Source organism: Sphaeramia orbicularis, unplaced genomic scaffold, assembly GCF_902148855.1.
Source record: "Sphaeramia orbicularis unplaced genomic scaffold, fSphaOr1.1, whole genome shotgun sequence".
Classification (NCBI taxonomy): Eukaryota; Metazoa; Chordata; class Actinopteri; order Kurtiformes; family Apogonidae; genus Sphaeramia; species Sphaeramia orbicularis.
The window spans coordinates 268674-294361 of NW_021941452.1; the positions used below are offsets into that span (position 1 = coordinate 268674).

The following is a 25688-nucleotide window of genomic DNA, read 5'->3' on the forward strand; positions in this document are numbered from 1 at the left end:
TTCCACACTTCTGTCAGAAACCATAGTCTATTAAAGGGCTCCACCTGTCAGTCATCACACTACACTTCTGATCAACATTATTAAATGTTTATAGAATCAAAATAAATCATGAATAACAATGTTTTGGTTTTTTTTCCATTAAGTGTATTTGATTATTTTTGAATGCCTCTGGACATCAGATTGAATGCTTTTTAATCACATATAACCTCCTGAGAACCAGGAAATGTCAGCAAAGTCCCAGCTTTTGTTGTTTTTTATTAAATCAGTGTCTATATTGGAAACATGATGATGCAACAGTTTTTTCAGATGCAGTTTTTAAATGTTTTATGGACTGTCCTTTGTGGTGGACAGTTTTCTTTTCTTTGTTTGTATAGAGTTGTGAAACTGTTGTCCACAAATGTGAACAGAAAACCCACAGCTGGGTCTGAGGAGGATAAGGCTTTATTTTCACAAAATCTATTTAATGACCTTTTTATTGACCTGCAGAAACTAAAACATTTCTAAAATGACTCACAGATGGTTTTTACTTCATTCATATCAACACTGATTTCACTTACAGGGTGGGGAAGCCAAATGTACACTGAACATGTAGTTGTTTTTTCTCAGCAGACACTACGTCAGTTGTTTTGAACCCAAACATATACTGATGTCATAATCATACCTAACACTATTATCCATACCTTTTCACAAACTTTTGCCCATATGAGTAATCAGGAAAGCAAACGTCAGAGTGTGTGATTTGCTGAATGCACTCGTCACACCAAAGGAGATTTCAGAAATAGTTGGAGTGTCCATAAAGACTGTTTATAATGGAAAGAAGAGAATGACTATGAGCAAAACTATTACCAGAAAGTCTGGAAGATACTATTAAAGAAGAATGGGAGAAGTTGTCACCCCAATATTTGAGGAACACTTGTGCAAGTTTCAGGAAGTGTGTGAAGGCAGTTATTGAGAAAGAAGGAGGACACATAGAATAAAAACATTTTCTATTATGGACATTTTCTTGTGGCAAATAAATTCTCATGACTTTCAATAAACTAATTGGTCATACACTGTCTTTCAATCCCTGCCTCAGAATATTGTACATTTTGCTTCCCCACCCTGTATATATGTATTTTTAATCCATGGCTCTGATTTTAAATGTTCTTCCTTTAAATGTCTCTAATATTTTCCTGCCCTGACTGTGTTTTGTTCGCCTACGTCAAGGTTATCATCGTTAATGAAAACTAACGAAATGATGAAAACTAGAATTGTAAAAACATTTTCATTAACTGAAATAAATAAAAACTAGAATTAAAAGAAAAAAACGATAACTAACTGAAACTGTATTGTGTGTTTATAAAACTAACAAACGGATAAAAATTATGGATAAAATTCCCTTCGTTTTCATCTTTCTTAATGTCGGATTGATAGGAAATTGATTTATTTAGCTTGAGCATTTTTCTGTGCTGTCTCCATCCGACACTTTTTGCTCCGTCACTTGTGTTCACTTGTGGTTTCCAGTCGTCTTCTGGTCCCCACTCTACCTGGAAACATGGAGACTAAAGCAGCAGAGTCCTGTCTGGGATTGATTTGAATAGGAGCACAGAGAAGAAGAGAAAAGAGACCACTGAACTACAACTGAACTACAACTGAACTACAACTGAACTACAACTGAACTACAACTAAACTACAACTGAACTACAACTGAACTACAACTAAACTACAACTGAACTACAACTAAACTACAACTGAACTACACCTAAACTACAACTGAACTACAACTAAACTACAACTAAACTACAACTAAACTACAACTGAACTACAACTAAACTACAACTAAACTACAACTGAACTACAACTAAACTACAACTAAACTACAACTGAACTACAACTGAACTACAACTGAACTACAACTAAACTACACCTAAACTACAACTGAACTACAACTGAACTACAACTGAACTACAACTAAACTACACCTAAACTACAACTGAACTACAACTGAACTACAACTGAACTACAACTAAACTACAACTGAACTACAACTGAACTACAACTGAACTACAACTACACTACACCTAAACTACAACTGAACTACAACTGAACTACAACTGAACTACACCTAAACTACAACTGAACTACAACTGAACTACACCTAAACTACAACTGAACTACAACTGAACTACAACTGAACTACAACTAAACTACAACTGAACTACAACTGAACTACAACTGAACTACAACTAAACTACAACTGAACTACAACTACAACTAAACTACAACTGAACTACAACTGAACTACAACTAAACTACAACTGAACTACAACTGAACTACAACTGAACTACAACTACAACTAAACTACAACTGAACTACAACTACAACTGAACTACAACTGAACTACAACTAAACTACAACTGAACTAAACTAAACTACAACTGAACTACAACTGAACTACAACTAAACTACAACTGAACTACAACTAAACTACAATTGAACTACAACTGAACTACAACTGAACTACAACTGAACTACAACTAAACTACAACTGAACTAAAACTAAACTACAACTGAACTACAACTGAACTACAACTGAACTAAACTAAACTACAACTGAACTACAACTGAACTACAACTAAACTACAATTGAACTACAACTAAACTACAACTGAACTACAACTGAACTACAACTGAACTACAACTGACCTACAACTGAACTACAACTGAACTACAACTAAACTAAAACTGAACTACAACTACAACTAAACTACAACTGAACTACAACTACAACTGAACTACAACTAAACTAAAACTAAACTACAACTAAACTAAAACTGAACTACAACTGAACTACAACTGAACTAAACTAAACTGCAACTGAACTACAACTGAACTACAACTAAACTACAACTGAACTACAACTAAACTACAACTAAACTACAACTGAACTACAACTAAACTACAACTAAACTACAACTGAACTACAACTAAACTACAACTGAACTACAACTGAACTACAACTGAACTACAACTAAACTACAACTGAACTATTACTGAACTACAACTAAACTACAACTAAACTAAAACTAAGCTAAAACTAAAATACAACTGAACTACAACTGAACTACAACTAAACTACAACTAAACTACAACTGAACTACAACTAAACTACAACTGAACTAAAACTAAACTACAACTGAACTACAACTGAACTACAACTGAACTAAACTAAACTACAACTGAACTACAACTGAACTACAACTGAACTACAACTAAACTACAACTGAACTACAACTGAACTACAACTAAACTACAACTGAACTACAACTAAACTACAACTAAAGTACAACTAAACTACAACTGAACTACAACTGAACTACAACTAAACTAAAACTAAGCTAAAACTAAACTACAACTGAACTACAACTGAACTACAACTAAACTACAACTAAACTACAACTGAACTACAACTAAACTACAACTGAACTAAAACTAAACTACAACTGAACTACAACTGAACTACAACTGAACTAAACTAAACTACAACTGAACTACAACTGAACTACAACTGAACTACAACTAAACTACAACTGAACTACAACTGAACTACAACTAAACTACAACTGAACTACAACTGAACTACAACTAAACTACACCTAAACTACAACTGAACTACAACTGAACTACAACTGAACTACAACTAAACTACACCTGAACTACAACTGAACTACAACTGAACTACAACTGAACTACACCTAAACTACAACTGAACTACAACTGAACTACAACTAAACTACAACTGAACTACACCTAAACTACAACTGAACTACAACTGAACTACACCTAAACTACAACTGAACTACAACTGAACTACAACTAAACTACAACTGAACTACAACTAAACTACAACTGAACTACAACTACAACTAAACTACAACTGAACTACAACTGAACTACAACTAAACTAAACTACAACTGAACTACAACTGAACTACAACTACAACTAAACTACAACTGAACTACAACTACAACTGAACTACAACTGAACTACAACTAAACTACAACTGAACTAAACTAAACTACAACTGAACTACAACTGAACTACAACTAAACTACAACTGAACTACAACTAAACTACAATTGAACTACAACTAAACTACAACTGAACTACAACTGAACTACAACTGAACTACAACTAAACTACAACTGAACTACAACTGAACTACAACTGAACTACAACTGAACTACAACTAAACTACAATTGAACTACAACTAAACTACAACTGAACTACAACTGAACTACAACTGAACTACAACTAAACTACAACTGACCTACAACTGAACTACAACTGAACTACAACTAAACTACAACTGAACTACAACTACAACTAAACTACAACTGAACTACAACTACAACTGAACTACAACTGAACTAAAACTAAACTACAACTAAACTAAAACTGAACTACAACTGAACTACAACTGAACTAAACTAAACTACAACTGAACTACAACTGAACTACAACTAAACTACAACTGAACTACAACTAAACTACAATTGAACTACAACTGAACTACAACTAAACTAAAACTAAACTACAACTAAACTAAAACTAAACTAAAACTGAACTACAACTGAACTAAACTAAACTACAACTGAACTACAACTAAACTACAACTAAACTACAATTGAACTACAACTGAACTACAACTAAACTACAACTAAACTACAACTGAACTACAACTGAACTACAACTAAACTACAACTGAACTACAACTAAACTACAACTGAACTAAAACTGAACTACAACTGAACTACAACTGAACTACAACTAAAGTACAACTGAACTACAACTGAACTACAACTAAACTACAACTGAACTACAACTGAACTACAACTAAACTACAACTGAACTACAACTGAACTACAACTAAACTACAACTGAACTACAACTGAACTACAACTAAACTACAACTAAAGTACAACTAAACTAAAACTAAGCTAAAACTAAACTAAAACTGAACTACAACTGAACTACAACTGAACTACAACTAAACTACAACTGAACTACAACTGAACTACAACTAAACTACAACTGAACTACAACTGAACTACAACTGAACTAAAACTGAACTACAACTAAACTACAATTGAACTACAACTAAACTAAACTACAACTGAACTACAACTGAACTACAACTAAACTACAACTAAACTACAACTGAACTAAAACTGAACTACAACTGAACTACAACTAAACTAAAACTAAGCTAAAACTAAACTAAAACTAAGCTAAAACTAAACTAAAACTAAACTACAACTAAACTACAACTGAACTACAACTGAACTACAACTAAACTACAACTGAACTAAAACTGAACTACAACTGAACTACAACTAAAGTACAACTAAACTAAAACTAAGCTAAAACTAAACTAAAACTGAACTACAACTGAACTACAACTGAACTACAACTAAACTACAACTGAACTAAAACTGAACTACAACTGAACTACAACTGAACTACAACTAAAGTACAACTAAACTAAAACTAAGCTAAAACTAAACTAAAACTGAACTACAACTAAACTAAAACTAAACTAAAATAAGCATTTAGGAAAAAATGAAAACTAATAAAAACTATCAAACCTGCTCTAAAAACTAATTAAAACGAACTGAATTAGAGAAAAAAAGTCCAAACTAAAACTGAACTACAATGAAAAATCCAAAACCACTTGAACCTTGGCCTACATTCACTCATCTGATGACGTGTCCTTCTTTCAGCGTATCAGGAAAAGCTGGTCATCGTTCTGCTTGGAGAGGACACCCAGCTGAAGTCCCTGATTCCACGCCTCCTGTGTGGATCCGCTGATTCCGTGGCGACGGAGAACAGCCTCGCGGTGACGGACGGCGGCGCCTTCAAAGTCATCAGCATGCCCGACTTCAGCGGCGTCCACCCGGGCCCGTCCGTCACCGACTGCATGGCGCTGTCCCAGCCCGGCCCCCACCTGTTCATACTGGCCGTCGACTCCCACCGCGTCCACCCCAAAAAGGCCGAGGACGACGTCGACGCGCTCCGGAAGCATTTCGGAGACGACGTCATCAAACACCTGGTGGTGATGGTGAAGGACATGGACAGCTACCAGGCGCTCAGCCCTCTGGAGGACAGGCTGGGCTTCAGGTTAGCCACGGCTAGCGAGAACATGCAGAGGCAGTGTAAGGAGTGGAGTACAGGCCCCGCCTACAACTACCAACAGTCCATGAAACTGTTACTGAGCCAGAGAAGAAAGGTCCTGGAGACGCAGATGAGGTACGGAATGACCCACCTGTGGCACTGAAGGACACTTAAAGACACTTAAAGACCCTGAAGGACACTTAAAGACCCTGAAAGACACTTAAAGACCCTGAAAGACACTTAAAGACATTTAAAGACACTTAAAGACCCTGAAAGACACTTAAAGACCCTGAAAGACCCTGAAAGACACTTAAAGACCCTGAAAGACACTTAAAGACACTTAAAGACCCTGAAAGACACTTAAAGAGACCCTGAAAGACACTTAAAGACACTTAAAGACCCTAAAAGACACTGAAAGACACTTAAAGACCCTGAAAGACACTTAAAGACACTGAAAGACACTTAAAGACCCTGAAAGACACTTAAAGACCCTGAAAGACACTGAAAGATACTGAAAGACACTTAAAGACACTGAAAGACACTGAAAGACACTTAAAGACCCTGAAAGACACTGAAAGACACTTAAAGACCCTGAAAGACACTGAAAGACACTTAAAGACACTGAAAGACACTTAAAGACCCTGAAAGACACTGAAAGACACTTAAAGACCCTGAAAGACACTGAAAGACACTTAAAGACCCTGAAAGACACTTAAAGACCCTGAAAGACACTTAAAGACACTTAAAGACACTGAAAGACACTTAAAGACCCTGAAAGACACTTAAAGACCCTGAAAGACACTTAAAGACCCCGAAAGACCCTGAAAGACACTTAAAGACACTTAAAGACACTTAAAGACCCTGAAAGACCCTTAAAGACACTTAAAGACACTTAAAGACCCTGAAAGACCCTGAAAGACACTTAAAGACACTGAAAGACACTTAAAGACACTTAAAGACCCTGAAAGACACTGAAAGACACTTAAAGACCCTGAAAGACACTTAAAGATCCTGAAGGACACTTAAAGACCCTGAAAGACACTTAAAGACACTTAAAGACACTGAAAGACACTTAAAGACCCTGAAAGACACTTAAAGACCCCGAAAGACCCTGAAAGACACTTAAAGACACTGAAAGACACTGAAAGACACTTAAAGACACTTAAAGACCCTGAAAGACACTTAAAGACCCTGAAAGACACTTAAAGAAACTTAAAGACACTGAAAGACCCTGAAAGACCCAAACGTCCACCTTTAACCCTTAAAGACCCAAACGTCCTCCTTTAACCCTTACAGACCCAAACGTCCACCTTTAACCCTTAAAGACCCAAACGTCCACCTTTAACCCTTACAGACCCAAACGTCCACCTTTAACCCTTAAAGACCCAAATGTCCACCTTTAACCCTTACCGACCCAAACGTCCACCTTTAACCCTTACAGACCCAAATGTCCACCTTTAACCCTTACAGACCCAAACGTCCACCTTTAACCCTTACAGACCCAAACGTCCACCTTTAACCCTTACAGACCCAAACGTCCACCTTTAACCCTTAAAGACCCAAACGTCCACCTTTAACCCTTAAAGACCCAAACGTCCACCTTTAACCCTTAAAGACCCAAACGTCCACCTTTAACCCTTACAGACCCAAACGTCCACCTTTAACCCTTAAAGACCCAAACGTCCACCTTTAACCCTTACAGACCCAAATGTCCACCTTTAATCCTTACAGACCCAAACGTCCACCTTTAACCCTTACAGACCCAAACGTCCACCTTTAACCCTTAAAGACCCAAACGTCCACCTTTAACCCTTACAGACCCAAATGTCCACCTTTAACCCTTAAAGACCCAAACGTCCACCTTTAACCCTTAAAGACCCAAACGTCCACCTTTAACCCTTACAGACCCAAACGTCCACCTTTAACCCTTAAAGACCCAAACGTCCACCTTTAACCCTTACAGACCCAAACGTCCACCTTTAACCCTTAAAGACCCAAACGTCCACCTTTAACCCTTAAAGACCCAAACATCCACCTTTAACCGTTAAAGACCCAAACGTCCACCTTTAACCCTTACAGACCCAAACGTTCACCTTTAACCCTTACAGACCCAAACGTCCACCTTTAACCCTTACAGACCCAAACGTTCACCTTTAACCCTTACAGACCCAAACGTTCACCTTTAACCCTTAAAGACCCAAACGTCCACCTTTAACCCTTAAAGACCCAAACGTCCACCTTTAACCCTTACAGACCCAAACGTCCACCTTTAACCCTTAAAGACCCAAACGTCCACCTTTAACCCTTACAGACCCAAATGTCCACCTTTAACCCTTAAAGACCCAAACGTCCACCTTTAACCCTTACAGACCCAAATGTCCACCTTTAACCCTTAAAGACCCAAACGTCCACCTTTAACCCTTAAAGACCCAAACGTCCACCTTTAACCCTTACAGACCAAACGTCCACCTTTAACCCTTACAGACCCAAACGTTCACCTTTAACCCTTACAGACCCAAACGTTCACCTTTAACCCTTACAGACCCAAACGTCCACCTTTAACCCTTACAGACCCAAACGTTCACCTTTAACCCTTACAGACCCAAACATTCACCTTTAACCCTTACAGACCCAAACGTCCACCTTTAACCCTTAAGACCAAACGTCACCTTAACCTTAAGACCCAAACGTCCACCTTTAACCCTTACAGACCCAAACGTTCACCTTTAACCCTTACAGACCCAAACGTCCACCTTTAACCCTTAAAGACCCAAACGTCCACCTTTAACCCTTACAGACCCAAACGTCCACCTTTAACCCTTACAGACCCAAACGTCCACCTTTAACCCTTACAGACCCAAACGTTCACCTTTAACCCTTAAAGACCCAAACGTCCACCTTTAACCCTTAAAGACCCAAACGTCCACCTTTAACCCTTAAAGACCCAAACGTCCACCTTTAACCCTTAAAGACCCAAACGTCCACCTTTAACCCTTAAAGACCCAAACGTCCACCTTTAACCCTTACAGACCCAAATGTTCACCTTTAACCCTTAAAGACCCAAACGTCCACCTTTAACCCTTACAGACCCAAACGTCCACCTTTAACCCTTAAAGACCCAAACGTCCACCTTTAACCCTTACAGACCCAAACGTTCACCTTTAACCCTTAAAGACCCAAACGTCCACCTTTAACCCTTACAGACCCAAACGTTCACCTTTAACCCTTACAGACCCAAACGTCCACCTTTAACCCTTACAGACCCAAACGTCCACCTTTAACCCTTACAGACCCAAACGTTCACCTTTAACCCTTAAAGACCCAAACGTCCACCTTTAACCCTTAAAGACCCAAACGTCCACCTTTAACCCTTACAGACCCAAACGTTCACCTTTAACCCTTAAAGACCCAAACGTCCACCTTTAACCCTTACAGACCCAAACGTTCACCTTTAACCCTTACAGACCCAAACGTCCACCTTTAACCCTTACAGACCCAAACGTTCACCTTTAACCCTTAAAGACCCAAACGTCCACCTTTAACCCTTAAAGACCCAAACGTCCACCTTTAACCCTTAAAGACCCAAACGTCCACCTTTAACCCTTAAAGACCCAAACGTCCACCTTTAACCCTTAAAGACCCAAACGTCCACCTTTAACCCTTACAGACCCAAATGTTCACCTTTAACCCTTACAGACCCAAACGTCCACCTTTAACCCTTACAGACCCAAACGTCCACCTTTAACCCTTAAAGACCCAAACGTCCACCTTTAACCCTTACAGACCCAAACGTTCACCTTTAACCCTTAAAGACCCAAACGTCCACCTTTAACCCTTACAGACCCAAACGTTCACCTTTAACCCTTACAGACCCAAACGTCCACCTTTAACCCTTACAGACCCAAACGTTCACCTTTAACCCTTACAGACCCAAACGTCCACCTTTAACCCTTACAGACCCAAACGTTCACCTTTAACCCTTAAAGACCCAAACGTCCACCTTTAACCCTTAAAGACCCAAACGTCCACCTTTAACCCTTACAGACCCAAACGTTCACCTTTAACCCTTAAAGACCCAAACGTCCACCTTTAACCCTTACAGACCCAAACGTTCACCTTTAACCCTTACAGACCCAAACGTCCACCTTTAACCCTTACAGACCCAAACGTCCACCTTTAACCCTTACAGACCCAAACGTCCACCTTTAACCCTTAAAGACCCAAATGTCCATCTAGATTTAATTGAAAAAGTCCCTTTTTCTTCATTTCTCTGTTTTTTGACAGAATAACCATCAGCTTTAATCTCAGCTCTAATGAACTTCTACATGATCAGTGAATTAAATATGAAAAATGCCTGATTCTGAATGAAAACCCATAACATCCAGTGGATACTATTATTATAAATGGTGCTAAATCACTTAAGAAAGGTTAAACAAAAGTCGTTGTGGGTCTTTATGGGTTAAAGTAGCATTTCCTTCTGTAAATCTGACTTTCTGTTGTTTTTAAAAGTGAACTTCATGATTCTTTCAGAGACCAACCACATCCTGCAGCTCAGCGCCCAAGCACAGGTCAGTTCCTTCACTGATGTTTCAGCTGCTGGTTTGGTTTTACTCTGTTCTTCTGTCATATGTGACTGAAACAGACACTTAGAAAATGGAAACTGAGGGGGGTCTGCTCCGGGGCCTCCTCCTGGTTGGACATGTCCAGAACACGTGTCCTGGGAGGAGGACAGTCAACCATAACCAACATGGAGCTTCTGCTAACGTGGACATTCACAGGAGCAGTGGGCATAAATAAGTCTGGTTTTTGTCTTTGAAAAGTTCTGATGTTTTTACAAATTATTCCCTTCAAATCTCACCGCTGCGTCCTCGGTTCCCAGCAAGGTTATTATCGTTAACGAAAACTAATGAAATGACCAAAACTAGAACTGTAAAAACATTTTCATCAACTGAAATAAATAAAAACTAGAATTAAAAGAAATAAACATAACTAACTGAAACTGTATTGTGTGTTTACAAACTAACTAAAACGGATAAAAGTTCTGGATCAAGTTCCCTTCGTTTTCATCTTTGTCGATGTCAGACTGATACAAAATCGATCTATTTTGCTTAAGCAATTTTAGCTAGTGTCTCCATCCGACACTTTTTGCTCCGTCACTTGTGTTCACTTGTGGTTTCCAGTCGTCTTCTGGTCCCCACTCTACCTGGAAACATGGAGACTAAAGCAGCAGAGTCCTGTCTGGGATTGATTTGAATAGGAGCACAGAGAAGAAGAGAAAAGAGACCACTGAACTACAACTGAACTACAACTGAACTACAACTGAACTACAACTAAACTACAACTGAACTACAACTGAACTACAACTAAACTACAACTGAACTACAACTAAACTACAACTGAACTACAACTGAACTACAACTAAACTACAACTGAACTACAACTGAACTACAACTGAACTACAACTAAACTACAACTGAACTACAACTGAACTACAACTGAACTACAACTAAACTACAACTGAACTACAACTGAACTACAACTAAACTACAACTGAACTACAACTGAACTATAACTGAACTACAACTAAAACTAAACTACAACTAAACTACAACTAAACTAAACTACAACTAAAGTAAACTACAACTAAACTACAACTAAACTAAACTAAACTACAACTAAACTACAACTAAAGTAAACTACAACTAAACTACAACTAAACTACAACTAAACTAAACTAAACTACAACTAAACTACAACTAAACTACAACTAAACTAAACTACAACTAAACTACAACTGAACTACAACTGAACTACAACTAAACTACAACTGAACTACAACTGAACTATAACTGAACTACAACTAAAACTAAACTACAACTAAACTACAACTAAACTAAACTACAACTAAAGTAAACTACAACTAAACTACAACTAAACTAAACTAAACTACAACTAAACTACAACTAAAGTAAACTACAACTAAACTACAACTAAACTACAACTAAACTAAACTAAACTACAACTAAACTACAACTAAACTACAACTAAACTAAACTACAACTAAACTAAAACTAAACTACAACTAAACTACAACTGAACTACAACTAAAACTAAAACTAAAACTAAAACTAAACTACAACTAAACTAAACTACAACTAAACTACAACTAAGCATTTAGAAAAAAAAAAGAAAACTAATAAAAACAAACCTGCTCTAAAAACAAATTAAAACGAACTGAATTAGAGAAAAAAAGTCCAAACTAAATGAAACTAAACCAGAATGATAATTCCAGAACTATTAGAACCTTGGTTCCCAGTGGGACTGAAACGTGTTCTCTGTTGGGGTTCACATCCACAAACTCCCAGAGGACGGAACATAATGAACACAGAGGACGGATAGAACACAGTGTCCGTATGCGTCTTTAACACAGAGCACAGGTGTCAAACATGCGTCCTGGGGCCAAACCCAGGCTGTGGGATGAGTTTGAGAAATGCAAAAAATTACACTGAAGAAAAAAACCATCATTTTAGTTCCGGTTCCACATTCAGACCAATTCAGTCACATAATAATAACCTATAAATACTCACAACTCCAAATTTGTCTGTTTGTAAATGTGAATGTTTTCATGTATTTACACTAAAACAAAGTATAATTTCTCAAAAACTCTGAATAACCTGAAATATCTTAAGAGAAGTGTAATTTTGGTAATATTCCACTTGTTATTAAATGTTGTGTGTTTGTAGATCCACTGTCATCTGTGAGTTAGAATGTACATGAGGAAATGACAAACTGAAGCACAATAGTGTTGAAATTAAAAAATATTTTTCAGTTTTTTCAGGTTATTCACATTGTTTGAAAGGATAATTTTTAGATGTAAACATTTTCATCATGTAATTTTACTTTTTTCATTGTGAAACATAGAGAAAAGTTTGGAGTTGACATTATTTATATATTTTTTTCTCTGCTGAGGAGGTTCTGTTTTTGCTGGCGTTGGTTTGTCTGTCTGTCTGTGTGAAAGAAAACTCAAAAAGTTATGGATGGATTTGGATGAAAATTTCAGGAAATGTTGATACTGGCACAAGGAACAAATGATTACATTTTGGGTGGTGATGGGGGGGGGGCACGGGGGCCCACTGATCTGCTATGGTGGAGGTCTGCGCTCTCCGAGTGCTTGTAGGTATGGTATTATTTGACTGGTTGGGCCCACTGCAGATCAGCTTCAGCTGAATGTGGACCTGAACTAACATGAGTTGGACAGCTCTGACACACAGGGTGGGGAAGCCAAATGTACACTGAACATTTAGTTGTTTTTTCTCAGCAGACACTACGTCAGTTGTTTTGAACCCAAACATATACTGATGTCATAATCATACCTAACACTATTATCCATACCTTTTCACAAACTTTTGCCCATATGAGTAATCAGGAAAGCAAACGTCAAAGAGTGTGTGATTTGCTGAATGCACTCGTCACACCAAAGGAGATTTCCAAAATAGTTGGAGTGTCCATAAAGACTGTTTATAATGGAAAGAAGAGAATGACTATGAGCAAAACTATTACCAGAAAACTTGGAAGATACTATTAAAGAAGAATGGGAGAAGTTGTCACCCCAATATTTGAGGAACACTTGCACAAGTTTCAGGAAGTGTGTGAAGGCAGTTATTGAGAAAGAAGGAGGACACATAGAATAAAAACATTTTCTATTATGGACATTTTCTTGTGGCAAATAAATTCTCATGACTTTCAATAAACTAATTGGTCATACACTGTCTTTCAATCCCTGCCTCAGAATACTGTACATTTTGCTTCCCCACCCTGTAGAGCATGAACGGGCCTTCAGACTGTCAGTGAAACAGTCTGCAGGTGACTCGTGGACATGAGACTGAAATGTCCCGTTCCGTGGCCGATAGCGGGCGTTGGGCCTCACATGTCAGAGCTGAAATATTCCATCTAACTATAACTTCCTGGTAAGAGTTCCAGAAGAGTCCTGACCCTAACCCCAGACATGTCGCCTATTTGTGGTGTCACATATTTCCAGATACAAAGACACAGAGTGGTCCCAGTTCATCCCAGACAGACGTGGATCCTCCTGAACCTGCACCTGAACGCACCGCCGGTACATGCATTAACACTCACACCTGGTACACATGTGTCCACAGCAAGGGTCTAATAGTTTTGGAATTATCATTAGAGTTTAGTTTTATTTAGTTTGGACTTTTTTTTTCTCTAATTCAGTTTGTTTTAATTCGTTTTTAGAGCAGGTTTGCTAGTTTTTATCAGTTTTCATTTTTTTTCCAAATGCTTAGTTTTAGTTTTTTTTAATCTCTTTTCTCTTCTTCTCTGTGGTCCTATTCAAATCAGTCCCAGACAGGACTCTGCTGCTTTAGTCTCCATGTTTCCAGGTAGAGTGGGGACCAGAAGACGACTGGAAACCACAAGTGAACACAAGTGACGGACCGTCAAATATCATTTGGTGCTGCTAGCTAAAATTGCTTGAGTGAAATAAATCGATTTCGTATTAATCCGACGTTGACAAAGACAAAAACTAAGGGAATTTTATCCATAATTTTTATCCATTTTAGTTAGTTTTATAAACACACAACACAGTTTCAGTTAGTTATCTTTTTTTCTTTTAATTATAGTTTTTATTTATTTCAGTTCATGAAAATGTTTTTACAATTCTAGTTTTCCTCATTTTGTTAACGATAATAACCTTGGTCTTCACACACTGCTCAGAAACACAGAAAGACCAGTTGGGTGAACTATCGTACTGCGGTGGTCTTCTACAACATTAACATGTGCATGTTGTCCCACTTTGACAGACGGCGAAGTGGCCGGTGGTCCCGCCTCCTCCCAGACTGCAGATGGACCTGAACAATCAGCACCTGAATGCACCACAGGTACTTCCACCACTCCCTCTGATTTAAGGAACTACAAGCTGTTGTCTGTTCAAAATGCTACAGCACAGGTGTCAAACATGCGGCCCAGGGGCCAAATCCGGCCCACCAAAGGGTCCAGTCCGGCCCCTGGGAGGAATTTATGAAATGCAAAAATTACACTGAAGATATGAACAATCCTTTTAGTTCAGGTTCCACATTCAGACCAATTCAATCTGAAGTGGGCAGGACCAGTCAAATACTGTCAGAATAACATACAAATAATGACAACTTCACATTTTTCTATTTGTAAATGCAAATATTTTCATGTATTTACACTAAAACAAAGTATAATTTCGCAAAAAATGTGAACAACCTGATCAAATATGAACAACCTGAAATGTCTTAAGAGAAGTCAGTACAATTTTAATAATATTCTGTCTGTTATTAAATGTTTTATCTATTTGTAAGTTATAATGTACATGTGTAAATGATAAACTGAGGCAGAATATTGTTAAAATTACACTGATTTTTCAGTTTGTTCAGGTTCTTCACATTGTTTGAAAGGATAGTTTGTAGGTGTAAACCTGTTCATGATGTAAATTTACCTTTTTCACTCTTAAACATAGAGAACAGTTTGGAACTTACATGATTCATATATTATTATGTTATTATTTTACTGGTTTGGCCCACTGCAGATCTAATTTAGCTGAATATGGCCCCTGAACAGGGATGCACCCATACCACTGTTTTCCAGACCGAGTACGAGTTCAAGTACTTCCATTTGAGTACTCTCTGTTACCGAGTACTGATCCTAGTCCTTAGTAATCCCATTCCAGTTGTTAGTTCCTTTTGTAAATGTGCTTTACTGTCGTTGTCATTAGTCTGACTGGAACAAAGTGCTGCTACTGACATTTAATGTGTTGGAATGAGTGTTTGTCAGTTAATCCACCAGGGGGTGCCGCTCTGAATTAACCATACTGGACAAATACCACGAAGAAGAGGAAAGTTTTTTAGAAGAAAGTCAGTAATAAACCTGTAGACGACAGAGGGAACACTACTGTGATACTAATGCTGCAGCGTTTTCACTGTAAGGTTTAAAAGTTTAACTTCAGCAGGAAGAGAAAAGACAAATGACACACAAGTTTGGTTTTCACTTCCACTGGTGGAGGTCCGCACCGCTACCTACCCCCATAGTATTATCAGTAGGATGGGAACCGGCCCTGCCCTGGGTAGTGGTCCTAAATGTGTCAGTAGTTTTTCTAGGTAGTAGTCCTAAATGTGTCAGTAGTTTTTCTGGGTAGTTGTCCTAAATGTGTCGGTAGTTTTTCTGGGTAGTTGTCCTAAATGTGTCAGTAGTTTTTCTAGGTAGTTGTCCTAAATGTGTCAGTAGTTTTTCTGGGTAGTTGTCCTAAATGTGTCGGTAGTTTTTCTGGGTAGTTGTCCTAAATGTGTCAGTAGTTTTTCTGGGTAGTTGTCCTAAATGTGTAAGTAGTTTATCTGGGTAGTTGTCCTAAATGTGTCAGTAGTTTATCTGGGTAGTTGTCCTAAATGTGTCAGTTGTTTATCTGGGTAGTTGTCCTAAATGTGTCAGTAGTTTATCTGGGTAGTTGTCCTAAATGTGTCAGTAGTTTATCTGGGTAGTTGTCCTAAATGTGTCGGTAGATTTTCTGGGTAGTTGTCCTAAATGTGTCGGTAGTTTTTCTGGGTAGTGGTCCTAAATGTGTCGGTAGTTTTTCTGGGTAGTTGTCCTAAATGTGTCGGTAGTTTTTCTGGGTAGTTGTCCTAAATGTGTCGGTAGTTTTTCTGGGTAGCTGTCGTACATGTGTCAGTAGTTTTTCTGGGTAGTTGTCCTAAATGTGTCGGTAGTTTTTCTGGGTAGTTGTCCTAAATGTGTCGGTAGTTTTTCTGGGTAGTTGTCGTACATGTGTCAGTAGTTTTTCTGGGTAGTTGTCCTAAATGTGTCAGTAGTTTTTCTGGGTAGTTGTCCTAAATGTGTCAGTAGTTTTTCTGGGTAGTTGTCCTAAATGTGTTGGTAGTTTTTCTGGGTAGTAGTCCTAAATGTGTCAGTAGTTTTTCTGGGTAGTTGTCCTAAATGTGTCAGTAGTTTTTCTGGGTAGTTGTCCTAAATGTGTCGGTAGTTTTTCTGGGTAGTTGTCCTAAATGTGTCGGTAGTTTTTCTGGGTAGTTGTCCTAAATGTGTCGGTAGTTTTTCTGGGTAGCTGTCGTACATGTGTCAGTAGTTTTTCTGGGTAGTTGTCCTAAATGTGTCGGTAGTTTTTCTGGGTAGTTGTCCTAAATGTGTCGGTAGTTTTTCTGGGTAGCTGTCGTACATGTGTCAGTAGTTTTTCTGGGTAGTTGTCCTAAATGTGTCAGTAGTTTTTCTGGGTAGTTGTCCTAAATGTGTCAGTAGTTTTTCTGGGAAGTTGTCCTAAATGTGTCAGTAGTTTTTCTGGGTAGTTGTCCTAAATGTGTCGGTAGTTTTTCTGGGTAGTTGTCCTAAATGTGTCGGTAGTTTTTCTGGGTAGCTGTCGTGCATGTGTCAGTAGTTTTTCTGGGTAGTTGTCCTAAATGTGTCAGTAGTTTATCTGGGTAGTTGTCCTAAATGTGTCGGTAGTTTTTCTGGGTAGTTGTCCTAAATGTGTCAGTAGTTTATCTGGGTAGTTGTCCTAAATGTGTCGGTAGTTTTTCTGGGTAGTTGTCCTAAATGTGTCGGTAGTTTTTCTGGGTAGTTGTCCTAAATGTGTCGGTAGTTTTTCTGGGTAGTTGTCCTAAATGTGTCAGTAGTTTTTCTGGGTAGTTGTCCTAAATGTGTCGGTAGTTTTTCTGGGTAGTTGTCCTAAATGTGTCGGTAGTTTTTCTGGGTAGTTGTCCTAAATGTGTCGGTAGTTTTTCTGGGTAGTTGTCCTAAATGTGTCGGTAGTTTTTCTGGGTAGTTGTCCTAAATGTGTCGGTAGTTTTTCTGGGTAGCTGTCGTACATGTGTCAGTAGTTTTTCTGGGTAGTTGTCCTAAATGTGTCGGTAGTTTTTCTGGGTAGTTGTCCTAAATGTGTCGGTAGTTTTTCTGGGTAGCTGTCGTACATGTGTCAGTAGTTTTTCTGGGTAGTTGTCCTAACAGTGTCAGTAGTTTTTCTGGGTAGTTGTCCTAACAGTGTCAGTAGTTTTTCTGGGTAGTTTTCCTAACAGTGTCAGTAGTTTTTCTGGGTAGTTGTCCTAAATGTGTCAGTAGTTTTTCTGGGTAGTTGTCCTAAATGTGTCAGTAGTTTTTCTGGGTAGTTGTCCTAAATGTGTCGGTAGTTTTTCTGGGTAGTTGTCCTAAATGTGTCGGTAGTTTTTCTGGGTAGTTGTCCTAAATGTGTCGGTAGTTTTTCTGGGTAGTTGTCCTAAATGTGTCGGTAGTTTTTCTGGGTAGCTGTCGTACATGTGTCAGTAGTTTTTCTGGGTAGTTGTCCTAAATGTGTCAGTAGTTTTTCTGGGTAGTTGTCCTAAATGTGTCAGTAGTTTTTCTGGGTAGTTTTCCTAAATGTGTCAGTAGTTTTTCTGGGTAGTTGTCCTAAATGTGTCAGTAGTTTTTCTGGGTAGTTGTCCTAAATGTGTCAGTAGTTTTTCTGGGTAGTTGTCCTAAATGTGTCGGTAGTTTTTCTGGGTAGTTGTCCTAAATGTGTCGGTAGTTTTTCTGGGTAGTTGTCCTAAATGTGTCGGTAGTTTTTCTGGGTAGTTGTCCTAAATGTGTCGGTAGTTTTTCTGGGTAGTTGTCCTAAATGTGTCGGTAGTTTTTCTGGGTAGCTGTCGTACATGTGTCAGTAGTTTTTCTGGGTAGTTGTCCTAAATGTGTCGGTAGTTTTTCTGGGTAGTTGTCCTAAATGTGTCGGTAGTTTTTCTGGGTAGCTGTCGTACAGTGTCAGTAGTTTTTCTGGGTAGTTGTCCTAACAGTGTCAGTCGTTTTTCTGGGTAGTTGTCCTAACAGTGTCAGTTGTTTTTCTGGGTAGTGTTCCTAACAGTGTCAGTCATTTTTCTGGGTAGTTGTCCTAACAGTGTCAGTTGTTTTTCTGGGTAGTTGTCCTAAATGTGTCAGTAGTTTTTCTGGGTAGTTGTCCTAAATGTGTCGGTAGTTTTTCTGGGTAGCTGTCGTACATGTGTCGGTAGTTGTTCTGGGTAGTTGTCCTAAATGTGTCGGTAGTTTTTCTGGGTAGTTGTCCTAAATGTGTCGGTAGTTTTTCTGGGTAGCTGTCGTACATGTGTCAGTAGTTTTTCTGGGTAGCTGTCGTACATGTGTCAGTAGTTTTTCTGGGTAGTTGTCCTAAATGTGTCGGTAGTTTTTCTGGGTAGCTGTCGTACATGTGTCAGTAGTTTTTCTGGGTAGTTGTCCTAAATGTGTCAGTAGTTTTTCTGGGTAGTTGTCCTAAATGTGTCAGTAGTTTTTCTGGGTAGTTTTCCTAAATGTGTCAGTAGTTTTTCTGGGTAGTTGTCCTAAATGTGTCAGTAGTTTTTCTGGGTAGTTGTCCTAAATGTGTCAGTAGTTTTTCTGGGTAGTTGTCCTAAATGTGTCGGTAGTTTTTCTGGGTAGCTGTCGTACATGTGTCGGTAGTTGTTCTGGGTACTTGTCCTAAATGTGTCGGTAGTTTTTCTGGGTAGTTGTCCTAAATGTGTCGGTAGTTTTTCTGGGTAGCTGTCGTACATGTGTCAGTAGTTTTTCTGGGTAGCTGTCGTACATGTGTCAGTAGTTTTTCTGGGTAGTTGTCCTAAATGTGTCGGTAGTTTTTCTGGGTAGTTGTCCTAAATGTGTCGGTAGTTTTTCTGGGTAGCTGTCGTACATGTGTCAGTAGTTTTTCTGGGTAGTTGTCCTAAATGTGTCGGTAGTTTATCTGGGTAGTTGTCCTAAATGTGTCGGTAGTTTTTCTGGGTAGTTGTCCTAAATGTGTCAGTAGTTTATCTGGGTAGTTGTCCTAAATGTGTCGGTAGTTTTTCTGGGTAGTTGTCCTAAATGTGTCAGTAGTTTTTCTGGGTAGTTGTCCTAAATGTGTCAGTAGTTTTTCTGGGTAGTTGTCCTAAATGTGTCGGTAGTTTTTCTGGGTAGCTGTCGTACATGTGTCGGTAGTTTTTCTGGGTAGTTGTCCTAAATGTGTCGGTAGTTTTTCTGGGTAGTTGTCCTAAATGTGTCGGTAGTTTTTCTGGGTAGTTGTCCTAAATGTGTCAGTAGTTTTTCTGGGTAGTGGTCCTAAATGTGTCAGTAGTTTTTCTGGGTACTTGTCCTACATGTGTCGGTAGTTTTTCTGGGTAGCTGTCGTACATGTGTCAGTAGTTTTTCTGGGTAGCTGTCGTACATGTGTCGGTAGTTTTTCTGGGTAGTTGTCCTAAATGTGTCGGTAGTTTTTCTGGGTAGTTGTCCTAAATGTGTCTGTAGTTTTTCTGGGTAGCTGTCGTACATGTGTCGGTAGTTTTTCTGGGTAGTTGTCCTAAATGTGTCGGTAGTTTTTCTGGGTAGTTGTCCTAAATGTGTCGGTAGTTTTTCTGGGTAGCTGTCGTGCATGTGTCAGTAGTTTTTCTGGGTAGTTGTCCTAAATGTGTCAGTAGTTTATCTGGGTAGTTGTCCTAAATGTGTCGGTAGTTTTTCTGGGTAGTTGTCCTAAATGTGTCAGTAGTTTATCTGGGTAGTTGTCCTAAATGTGTCGGTAGTTTTTCTGGGTAGTTGTCCTAAATGTGTCGGTAGTTTTTCTGGGTAGTTGTCCTAAATGTGTCGGTAGTTTTTCTGGGTAGTTGTCCTAAATGTGTCAGTAGTTTTTCTGGGTAGTTGTCCTAAATGTGTCGGTAGTTTTTCTGGGTAGTTGTCCTAAATGTGTCGGTAGTTTTTCTGGGTAGTTGTCCTAAATGTGTCGGTAGTTTTTCTGGGTAGTTGTCCTAAATGTGTCGGTAGTTTTTCTGGGTAGCTGTCGTACATGTGTCAGTAGTTTTTCTGGGTAGTTGTCCTAAATGTGTCGGTAGTTTTTCTGGGTAGTTGTCCTAAATGTGTCGGTAGTTTTTCTGGGTAGCTGTCGTACATGTGTCAGTAGTTTTTCTGGGTAGTTGTCCTAAATGTGTCAGTAGTTTTTCTGGGTAGTTGTCCTAAATGTGTCAGTAGTTTTTCTGGGTAGTTGTCCTAAATGTGTCAGTAGTTTTTCTGGGTAGTTGTCCTAAATGTGTCGGTAGTTTTTCTGGGTAGCTGTCGTACATGTGTCGGTAGTTGTTCTGGGTAGTTGTCCTAAATGTGTCGGTAGTTTTTCTGGGTAGTTGTCCTAAATGTGTCGGTAGTTTTTCTGGGTAGCTGTCGTACATGTGTCAGTAGTTTTTCTGGGTAGCTGTCGTACATGTGTCAGTAGTTTTTCTGGGTAGTTGTCCTAAATGTGTCGGTAGTTTTTCTGGGTAGTTGTCCTAAATGTGTCGGTAGTTTTTCTGGGTAGCTGTCGTACATGTGTCAGTAGTTTTTCTGGGTAGTTGTCCTAAATGTGTCGGTAGTTTATCTGGGTAGTTGTCCTAAATGTGTCGGTAGTTTTTCTGGGTAGTTGTCCTAAATGTGTCAGTAGTTTATCTGGGTAGTTGTCCTAAATGTGTCGGTAGTTTTTCTGGGTAGTTGTCCTAAATGTGTCAGTAGTTTTTCTGGGTAGTTGTCCTAAATGTGTCGGTAGTTTTTCTGGGTAGTTGTCCTAAATGTGTCAGTAGTTTTTCTGGGTAGTTGTCCTAAATGTGTCGGTAGTTTTTCTGGGTAGCTGTCGTCCATGTGTCGGTAGTTTTTCTGGGTAGTTGTCCTAAATGTGTCGGTAGTTTTTCTGGGTATTTGTCCTAAATGTGTCGGTAGTTTTTCTGGGTAGTTGTCCTAAATGTGTCAGTAGTTTTTCTGGGTAGTGGTCCTAAATGTGTCAGTAGTTTTTCTGGGTAGCTGTCGTACATGTGTCAGTAGTTTTTCTGGGTAGCTGTCGTACATGTGTCGGTAGTTTTTCTGGGTAGTTGTCCTAAATGTGTCGGTAGTTTTTCTGGGTAGTTGTCCTAAATGTGTCTGTAGTTTTTCTGGGTAGCTGTCGTACATGTGTCGGTAGTTTTTCTGGGTAGTTGTCCTAAATGTGTCGGGAGTTTTTCTGGGTAGTTGTCCTAAATGTGTCGGTAGTTTTTCTGGGTAGCTGTCGTACATGTGTCAGTAGTTTTTCTGGGTAGCTGTCGTACATGTGTCGGTAGTTTTTCTGGGTAGTTGTCCTAAATGTGTCGGTAGTTTTTCTGGGTAGTGGTCCTAAATGTGTCAGTAGTTTTTCTGGGTACTTGTCCTAAATGTGTCAGTAGTTTTTCTGGGTAGTTGTCCTAAATGTGTCAGTAGTTTTTCTGGGTACTTTTCCTACATGTGTCAGTAGTTTTTCTGGGTACTTGTCCTAAATGTGTCAGTAGTTTTTCTGGGTAGTTGTCCTAAATGTGTCGGTAGTTTTTCTGGGTAGTTGTCCTAAATGTGTCGGTAGTTTTTCTGGGTAGTGGTCCTAAATGTGTCGGTAGTTGTTCTGGGTACTTTTCCTACATGTGTCAGTAGTTTTTCTGGGTACTTTTCCTACATGTGTCAGTAGTTTTTCTGGGTACTTTTCCTAAATGTGTCAGTAGTTTTTCTGGGTACTTGTCCTAAATGTGTCGGTAGTTTTTCTGGGTAGTTGTCCTAAATGTGTCGGTAGTTTTTCTGGGTAGTTGTCCTAAATGTGTCAGTAGTTTTTCTGGGTACTTGTCGTACATGTGTCAGTAGTTTTTCTGGGTACTTGTCCTAAATGTGTCAGTAGTTTTTCTGGGTAGTTGTCCTAAATGTGTCTGTAGTTTTTCTGGGTAGCTGTCGTACATGTGTCGGTAGTTTTTCTGGGTAGTGGTCCTAAATGTGTCGGTAGTTTTTCTGGGTAGTTGTCCTAAATGTGTCGGTAGTTTTTCTGGGTAGCTGTCGTACATGTGTCAGTAGTTTTTCTGGGTAGCTGTCGTACATGTGTCGGTAGTTTTTCTGGGTAGTTGTCCTAAATGTGTCGGTAGTTTTTCTGGGTAGTTGTCCTAAATGTGTCAGTAGTTTTTCTGGGTACTTGTCGTACATGTGTCAGTAGTTTTTCTGGGTACTTGTCCTAAATGTGTCAGTAGTTTTTCTGGGTAGTTGTCCTAAATGTGTCTGTAGTTTTTCTGGGTAGCTGTCGTACATGTGTCGGTAGTTTTTCTGGGTAGTGGTCCTAAATGTGTCGGTAGTTTTTCTGGGTAGTTGTCCTAAATGTGTCGGTAGTTTTTCTGGGTAGCTGTCGTACATGTGTCAGTAGTTTTTCTGGGTAGCTGTCGTACATGTGTCGGTAGTTTTTCTGGGTAGTTGTCCTTAATGTGTCGGTAGTTTTTCTGGGTAGTGGTCCTAAATGTGTCAGTAGTTTTTCTGGGTACTTGTCCTAAATGTGTCAGTAGTTTTTCTGGGTAGTTGTCCTAAATGTGTCAGTAGTTTTTCTGGGTACTTTTCCTACATGTGTCAGTAGTTTTTCTGGGTACTTGTCCTAAATGTGTCAGTAGTTTTTCTGGGTAGTTGTCCTAAATGTGTCGGTAGTTTTTCTGGGTAGTTGTCCTAAATGTGTCGGTAGTTTTTCTGGGTAGTGGTCCTAAATGTGTCGGTAGTTGTTCTGGGTACTTTTCCTACATGTGTCAGTAGTTTTTCTGGGTACTTTTCCTACATGTGTCAGTAGTTTTTCTGGGTACTTGTCCTAAATGTGTCGGTAGTTTTTCTGGGTAGTTGTCCTAAATGTGTCGGTAGTTTTTCTGGGTAGTTGTCCTAAATGTGTCAGTAGTTTTTCTGGGTAGTGGTCCTAAATGTGTCAGTAGTTTTTCTGGGTACTTGTCCTAAATGTGTCAGTAGTTTTTCTGGGTAGTTGTCCTAAATGTGTCAGTAGTTTTTCTGGGTAGTTGTCCTAAATGTGTCAGTAGTTTTTCTGGGTAGTTGTCCTAAATGTGTCAGTAGTTTTTCTGGGTACTTGTCGTACATGTGTCAGTAGTTTTTCTCTTTGAACAGATCCTCTACCTCCTCAGTTCTGCTGGTATTCTCTGTCTGGGTACTCATCCTCCATCAGCTGGAAAACAGATGAAAGTACTCAGATTACAGACAGAAGGCTGCGTCTGTACCTGTCTGTGTCTGGACGGTACTGTCAGTCAGCCTGACTCTGATCAGCCTCATTTATTCGGTTCCATCTCCACACTCTTCACACTCACACACATTCTTCCTTCTTCTCGTACCTGCTGCGCTGAACTGGGAATGGCACGCGGCCGTAAGAGGTATCAGTGCATTTGTATCAGATTACTTTTACGAGTACAAGTACAAGAACGCACACTGAGTATGGAAGCCAGTGCCCGGTACTGGTCTTGGACCGGTTCATCCCTAGCCCTGACCTAACATGGGTTTGACCCCCCTGTGGTCTGAAGTCTTTGCGGTGTCTGTCTTTCAGATGTGAAACCTGCAGGACAGTCGGACAACGTCTTCAGCATGGTCCTGGTGGGACAGACGGCCAGCGGAAAGAGCGCCTCGGCCAACACCATCCTGTCCACGCTGTCCTACTACAAACTGTACAAACATCGCTTTAAGTCCGAGCTCAAGTCGGTGCCGGTGACCACCAGGTGCGAGGCGGTGACGCTGAAGGCCTTCGGAGTCAAAATACGAATAGTCGACACCCCGGACTTTTTTCACGACCAAGTGGAGAACGGCGAGGCCGAGCTGGAGGCGTGTCGGAGGTACTGTCATCCAGAGCGCTGCGTGGTGCTGTTGGTGATGCGGGCCGGACGCTTCACCGACGGAGAGAGGACGTTATTAGAAGAGCTGGAGGAGAAGATGGGCTGGAGGGTCCGAGACAAAACCGTCATCCTGTTGACGCACGGAGACGACCTGCCGGCAGACTGCGACCAGGACCAGTACGTCAACGGACAGAAGGAGCTGAGGGACCTGGTGTTCAAGTGTAGCGACCGCTGCGTCGTGTTCAAGAACACCAGTAAAAACCCACAGCAGGTCATGGAGCTCATCACCAAAATCCCAGATTATAAAAAGATTTTCCCAAAACTCACAAACGCAATATCGAAAAGTCCTTTATTATTTATGATGGCGACTCCGTTCTGACTTATCGATACTTGTTGATCAGATTGTGAGCGTCGTCCTGACGTTCACAGCGTATTTGACGTGATCTGCGTCGTCTTCTTTGGATGAAAATGGATCCAAACTTATTTCTCCGTATTCATTCCTTTGTGACAGTTTTACATGAAATTCATTCAACAGTTTTAAATGTGGATGAACATTTAAAAATGGTGATTTTCATTTTAATAAAATGAAGATTAAACTACGTCATGTGACACTTGTGTGATTTCAACAGCTTCTGTGGTTGGTGTTTGATGATCAGTTTCACTCAAAATGATCAGTTACAGAAATAAAGAAAAGTCACCACCTGAGGGTCACCTGACTTTCATCTAATCTGCTTCTGCATGAAACTAATTCAACTGTTATTTTTCTCAAATTTACACTTTATTACATCCATTTAAAAACTTTTTTTTTTTTTTTTAAATCTCTGAGTGAAAACTTAATTCCTGCTGCTCCATGACTTTTATTTACTGGTATTTATTTCTGTACTCCACCACCTTCTTCAGTCTAATAATTCTATTTGT

The 25688-nt window shown here is 39.4% G+C and overlaps 1 protein-coding gene across 2 annotated transcripts in view; it reads left to right on the top strand.

Annotated features, from left to right (window-relative positions):
• The window catches only part of LOC115415807 (uncharacterized), a 27951-nt gene extending 2582 nt beyond the window's left edge, over nt 1-25369 (top strand). The window contains exons 2-6 of one of the 2 annotated variants that reach the window (XM_030129444.1): nt 5766-6291; nt 10687-10724; nt 14195-14272; nt 14979-15056; nt 24488-25369. In XM_030129444.1, the coding sequence (XP_029985304.1) occupies nt 5766-6291; nt 10687-10724; nt 14195-14272; nt 14979-15056; nt 24488-25149 (1382 nt within the window). In that variant the 3' untranslated portion in view covers nt 25150-25369. The remainder of the gene's footprint in view (nt 1-5765; nt 6292-10686; nt 10725-14194; nt 14273-14978; nt 15057-24487) is intronic. The other variant, XM_030129445.1, reaches the window with a different exon arrangement.
• The last annotated feature ends 319 nt before the right edge of the window (nt 25370-25688 follow it).